Source organism: Austrofundulus limnaeus, unplaced genomic scaffold (genome assembly GCF_001266775.1).
Source record: "Austrofundulus limnaeus strain Quisiro unplaced genomic scaffold, Austrofundulus_limnaeus-1.0 Scaffold74, whole genome shotgun sequence".
Classification (NCBI taxonomy): Eukaryota; Metazoa; Chordata; class Actinopteri; order Cyprinodontiformes; family Rivulidae; genus Austrofundulus; species Austrofundulus limnaeus.
This window is the reverse complement of record NW_013952476.1, coordinates 1,089,240-1,095,377: the sequence shown is the minus strand read 5'-3', so window position 1 is coordinate 1,095,377 and position 6,138 is coordinate 1,089,240. Positions and strand designations below refer to the sequence as shown.

The window sequence follows — 6,138 nt, the reverse complement described above, 5'->3', positions numbered from 1 at the left end:
GTTAGGGGATCTGTAAACAAAATTTTTGACATTTGGCAGCCATTTATATTTTGTGTAGAAAACATTTCGGCAGATAACTTTGTGTAAAGGTAAAATATTGTTTCATTATACACAAACCTGTTCATTGTATCACTTGTATGAATACAAGATAGATTTTTGTTGTTTCAGTGGATCCGGTATAGGAGGGGAGGGATGGGAGGGATTTTGGGTGTGTGTGTTTTGTTTTGTGTTTTTGTAAGTCTGTTCTTTTTTGTGGTTTGTTAAAAAAAATTAATAAAAAGACTTGATCAAAAAAAGAAAAAGAATCTAAACTGCTTGAGGTCCAGTTTGAAGATTCCAGTCAGTGATGATTTGGACAGCCATGTCATCTGCTGGTCTCTGTCCACTTGGTTTTCTCAAGTCTGAAGTCATAGTAACTACCTACCAGAGAATTTTAGAGCCCGTCATGGATAATGAGAGGATGGTTATTATCCAGCAGGTTTTGATGTCTGTCCACACTGCCAAAATACCAATGCCAGCTTTGATGAACATGGTATTGCTGTAGCTGACTTTCAGCAAGTTTGTCTGACCCAACAATGCAGACATTTACTGTTGAGAACATATACACTTTTCAGTAGGTCACCATTTCTGGATTGAAATCCCTTTTTTAAAATTGGTCTTATGTAATCCTCTAATTTTGTGAGAAACTAACTTTTGTTAGCTGTAAGCCATGTTCATCAAAAGTCACAGAAATTTCCACCTTCTACCAATTTTTCATGGTCAGGTCGCAGAGGCAAAATGTCCAGGACAGAAACCCAGACCTCCCTGTACCCAACGACACTTTCCAGCTCTGCTGCGTGGATACCAAAGCCTTCCTTACCCAGAGAGAATACACAATACCTCCAGAAAAAAAAACATGCATGGAAAACCTCTAAAGCAGAGGCGTCAAACTCATTTTCACCGAGGGTCACGTGAGTATTCTGGTTGCGCTAAAAGGGTGAATTGTATTTATTGTCAATGTTTCGTGCTCAAGCAGCATATTTTAAGACATCAATAGATCTTTGAAGCTCTCATGGGCCACAATAGGCCTGCGGGCCTTCACACTACTGAAGTGAGGTGTCCAGGAGGCATCCTGCTCTGATGAACCACATCAACACTTAAAATACACCACTTTATTATGTGTCTATTTATTAGGGGTGTAAGAAAATATCAATACACTGAAATATCGCGATATTTCATTTCCCGATACTGTATCGATATTTTAAAGCCCTGTATTGATTTTTAATTAAGGTTTAAAATGTCAACCTTCTTGCCAACCGTTCATTTTTATGTTGTAGTTCAAGCCTCTGACCACTAGTTGGCAGCAGTGAGCCAGCCATTTGGCTCCTCTACCTCTTGAGCGCCAGAGAGTAAAGGTAGCATTAGCATTGTAAGTAAACATTAGCTTTTCTTTTTTTTTCAGTAAGAGGTTTTTATTTAATAGAATTTTTGGACAAAAAAAATCACAATATATCGCAATATATTGCCTTGCTTACAGTATCGCAATATATCGGGATATTGGGACCCCTCTGTTATATGTATCGTATCGCCAAATTCTTGCCAATACACAGCCCTACTATTTATTGAGAATATTTCACGTTCTGAATAGAATTACTGAAATAAATCGACTTTTCAATGATATTCTAATTTATTAAGCTGTACCCAAACAGAACCGTCCTCATAATCCTATAACAGTGTATAGGAGTGTCATTTCACAACAAGCCCCATCTGTTGGACGCCTGCTCCCACCCACCTGTTAGAACTGGGTCTAATTTTAGCCCCAGTGGAAGCAGCCACAGGCAGACCCGGACCTGAGCCCAAAGTCACGTTCCCGAGGCTGGCCCGGCCGCTGGTGCTGTCCAGAGACTTGGTGAGGAAACTGGGGAAGGCTTCATCCTCCAGCCTGTACAAGCTGTCTGACATTTCTTTTCTTCAGTCAGGCAGCACTGGTGGTGCAGACCATACTCTGTTTGGGATGAAAAATAATAATAAAGAGCAAAATCAGTCTAAAATACAACTGTGAAAACAAACATATTAACCTTTTCATTCTATTATTCGTGTTGTATTTCTTCATGAACGCCATTTTGATTTAGCAAAAAAAAAAAAAAAAACTTAGCTAGTTTACTAGCTAATAATTGCTAAAAACAAGAGGATTGGTCAAACTTGCACCCCCCAAGTTTCAACTACTTTTAAGGCTTAAGCGTCGCAAAACGACAACTTAAAGCCAGCAGTGAAACTTTGACAAAGTTATTACGCCGTCTTGTTTAATAAAATCCTGTTTTCAGATTATAAAGTGACCATAACATCACGTAAACGTTAAAACAAAACTCACGTTCAATACGTCCAGGCGCGGGGCCGAGACGAAAAACTGTTCTTCTCCAGATCAGGTTTTGCTTGTTAAACCTCTTTAAACACGCCGTAAAGTTCAGATAGTTTCCAAATGTTACGTCCAAACATTCATGCGTCTCGTTCTTTAACTCAAGATACAGAGTTTCAAACAAACTGTGAACTGTTCTATAAAGATCACCGCCCAGAAGCCACAGGAAGCCCGCGTATAAGCGTCATATCATATGGGCGGGAATTAAAACCGATTCTCTTATCTGATTGGTCAAAAACACACGAGGAGGAAACGGTGCATCGTGATTGGTGAAAATTTGTTTCAGTTTTCTCTTGCCCATTTGTGTTTTTAGGTGGTTTTTTTTATCTTTAAGATGAATGAAGAGGAGATGTATATTTTAGTCAACCCAGAAAATACCTAAAATACTTTTACTTGATCATATTAAACCATAAATAGTAACAAGCCATATGACCTGTCAAGCAGCTGTAAGAGGGCCTTTATTAGCAGTCAGCTGTCTGGAAAGAAACTGACACATACACACATTTTTTTTTAGTATTTTATTTTATTTAAAAAAAAACGGTCACAAGAAATACAACATGAGTCATGTGGTGTTCATAAAACAGCCTCAGACTGAGGATTCATYGTCTTCAGCACAGTAGCTGTTCATATCAAAACCAAGGTTTTAACAAAGCTACAGGCAGCTGATGGATTTTCTCTGAAAAAAAAATCACTGATTTTATTAAAGGAACTCAATTCACATACAGTGAAGAACATCTGTTGATACACGAACCAGGATGAAAAACTCTAGATTCGTACCTGCCAGGAGTTGTTCCACATGCCGCTTAGTTGCTCACATAGGCAGCTTTTTTTTAACAAAAAGGAAGTCATTCAAAATAATCTCATTTCCACAATTTAAATATTCTCCCTCTTATTCTTTCAGCTGGGTAAGGAGAGCATTACGAACACAGTAACTCTTGATATGTCATAGAAAACTCTAGGAAAATACTTGAAGTCTGTAATGTGACCAAAAGTTAAAAAAAATTCAAGGTTCAGGAGCACTTTCTCAAGACACTGTGTGTACCTTTTTCCAAATAAAATGCACGCATACAGAAAAAGAATCATTGCTCTTCCGCTTCGGGTAAGGACAGCAGAACTCTAGAGGGGCTTCTGTGGGGGAGAGGCTGCTGAGGCTGAACAACAGGCTCAGCATCACAGTGCTCTATGAGGGAGGAAGGAGGGAGCAGGTGACCATACCTGGTCCCCGCTCTGGGAGGATCCAGAGGTGGAAAGAAATACCTAAAGCAACATAAAGAAAAAGGAAGGAGAGAGAGAGAGAAAGAAGGACAGTACGACAAAAACAAAAAAAGGGAGGAACAGAACAAAAATACAAAAGGGAAACACATAAAAGGAAGTAGAAATGAGTAATTAAAAGGACTAAGAATGCGTGTACACTCTAGACATAAATCAAACAAACAGAACTTCATAGCAGGTAGGGTGGTAACATCGATTTATTTTATTAAAGGTGTATGTGCAACCATATTATCCAACAACAGTGAAGCTCTGACGCGTAACAAAACAAAACAGAATGAAGGGAGGAAAATCCATGCACACAGTTTTCATGCCAACAATCAAAATGAGTGAGGACCAAGTCTTCAGCCATAAAATGTGCTACAAACTGGCTTGTATCTGAGCTTTGTTGGCACACAATGGTTGAAGTGACATTAGTACTATGCAGGACTCTGGTTTATCTTTGGAGAGGTCAGCTGCCGCAGGGGAGGAGCAAAGGAAGCTCTTTTGGCAATCCTGCATGCAACAAGCAATAAAATAGCAAATTAACTCCAACACACTTCACACCTTTTTTTTGTTTTGTTGACAGGAAACTGAAATGTTAGGAAAAAAAACACCTACAATTAAAATCTTACAAAATGCAATTTAACAAACTAATCGAATGTCACACAGTACATCGTTTCTGTTATAGAGGTTAGAGACAACATGAGCGTTAAGACAAAAATCAACAGTAAATACRTGAGCATTGTTAAATCTAAGATTAAACTGAAAATAAACACAGCCATCTCAAACAAAATAAACAGATTTAACCCAATTCTTTATTCCTGCTTTAACCCATCTCTTTACTTTAAACTTTGAATCTACCAAGAAGAATTATGCAAAAATGCTGTATTTCCAGCAACCATGAAGAGACTAATCYCAAAGTTTTATTTTAGATCCATAAGTTAAGACATTTCCCAGCATATTTCTTCCCATTTAAAGTTCCAAAATGTAGGTTTTGAAAATGGCTGTCATTTTTTTCAGTTTGTTAATAAARTTGAATAAAGCTTTCCCTCTGCTTGGCAAAGAGTTTGGCAACGCCCGCTCAGGGACACATTCCTAAAAAAGATAAATAAAAAAATAAGAAAAAATAAAGAGAAGAGCTTTAAGTAAATCTTATTGCTCATCTCATAATGAAAAGCATCTGAGGTGTTGCGATAATTTGAATAAAAATGTTTTTAACATCACACAGCGAAGCTACCAAACAATGATTTGGCTGAATTTCTTGATGCAACTCTACCAACTCAATAACAGAACTTATAGAAAAATCACATTTGACTTCTGTTGCCAAGTAAACAGTAGGACCTTAAACTAGAGATGCAAAGCGGAGAGAAACCACTCTTCAGGCGTGCATGAATCCAGATCACACACAGCCCGTTCACTGAAGCCAAGCTCTTTGCATCAGGGCAGCACCGGGTGGGTCAGTGTGAGTCCAGGAGGTTTGTCAGTGGGCAGCTGCACTCCGCAGTCAGTGTGAGGCTTAGTAAAGCTGTCGGTTCTGACCGGCTCGTCTCAGACGGGGCGAGTGGCGTCAGACGCGCGACACCACCTACCTTCCTGCTGACGTCCCGTTCAGGGCATTCTGGGAGGTCTGGAGGGAGGAGCCCACCACGGTGCTCATGGCTGTGGGCTGACCAGATAGGCCTGTCAGTGGGCTTCCGTCCCCCTTCAGGATGCCTGCGCACTTCCAGTTGTCCATGTAGTTAGCTGCACACAGACAGAAGGTCAACAACATTTAATCACTTCCTGTAGAAACGCAGAGGAAGAGATTTCCTCTCAGGACACAGTTTGGACAAACGTACCGTCTCTAATACTTCTAACTCAGTACACCTCAATACTACGGTAATAATAATAAATACTAATAATAAGATAAAGAAGTGGCTGCTCTCCTCAGCTGCTTTCTGTSTTAGTTACACATAAACAGTCAACATCTTCTTGGTAATTTACTCAATTATTTTCAGAAAACGCCAATTTGGAGCATCTCAGCTTGTTTCTACTGCCCCCTAGTGGCTACAAAGAATAATTTATTGCTTGTTTTTTTTTATATCAACTCAAGCTTTTTCACAAACACAAACTGTCAATAACGTGTAACTGTGTACTCATGTTTAAATAGAAAACTATTATTCATCCTTCTCACTGTTATTTCTGTGAYAAAAGCAAAAGGAGAGCCAAAAGGTGTAAACTTGGTTTGTTAACATCCTGATTATTTTTAGATATTATTTATTTTAAAAATGAAATGGAAAAAACAAAACAAGAAACAAGAAACAGAACTTACCATATGTCAAACAAAATGTTTGTAAAGGAGTAGGATACTTATCTAGCCCTAACCCTATTCTCTATTATTACAAAATATATTCAGTTCAGTAAGATATTTTTTAAAGCAATGTTGTACTGAATTCTTACTTAACTGTATTAGACTTTACACTCCACCTCAAATGCTTCCACTTCTCTACAGC

General features: G+C 38.6%; 2 protein-coding genes across 5 annotated transcripts in view; both read right to left on the bottom strand.

The window, feature by feature from the left end:
• Positions 1 to 2,554, bottom strand: part of cep192 (centrosomal protein 192) — a 47,772-nt gene extending 45,218 nt beyond the window's left edge. For 2 of the 3 annotated variants that reach the window (XM_014010849.1, XM_014010850.1), the window contains exons 1-2: positions 2,351 to 2,553; positions 1,772 to 1,984 (exon numbers count right to left, since the gene is read on the bottom strand). In XM_014010849.1, the coding sequence (XP_013866303.1) occupies positions 1,772 to 1,941 (170 nt within the window). In that variant the 5' untranslated portion in view covers positions 1,942 to 1,984; positions 2,351 to 2,553. Of the gene's footprint in view, positions 1 to 1,771; positions 1,985 to 2,350 lie in introns of all 3 variants that reach the window. The other variant, XM_014010851.1, reaches the window with a different exon arrangement.
• Positions 2,555 to 2,898: 344 nt separating this feature from the next.
• seh1l (SEH1-like (S. cerevisiae)) overlaps positions 2,899 to 6,138 on the bottom strand; it is an 8,572-nt gene continuing 5,332 nt past the window's right edge. The window contains exons 8-9 of one of the 2 annotated variants that reach the window (XM_014010847.1): positions 5,236 to 5,389; positions 2,899 to 3,652 (exon numbers count right to left, since the gene is read on the bottom strand). In XM_014010847.1, coding sequence (XP_013866301.1) covers positions 3,475 to 3,652; positions 5,236 to 5,389 — 332 coding nt within the window. In that variant the 3' untranslated portion in view covers positions 2,899 to 3,474. Of the gene's footprint in view, positions 3,653 to 3,846; positions 4,160 to 5,235; positions 5,390 to 6,138 lie in introns of those variants that run through there. The other variant, XM_014010848.1, reaches the window with a different exon arrangement.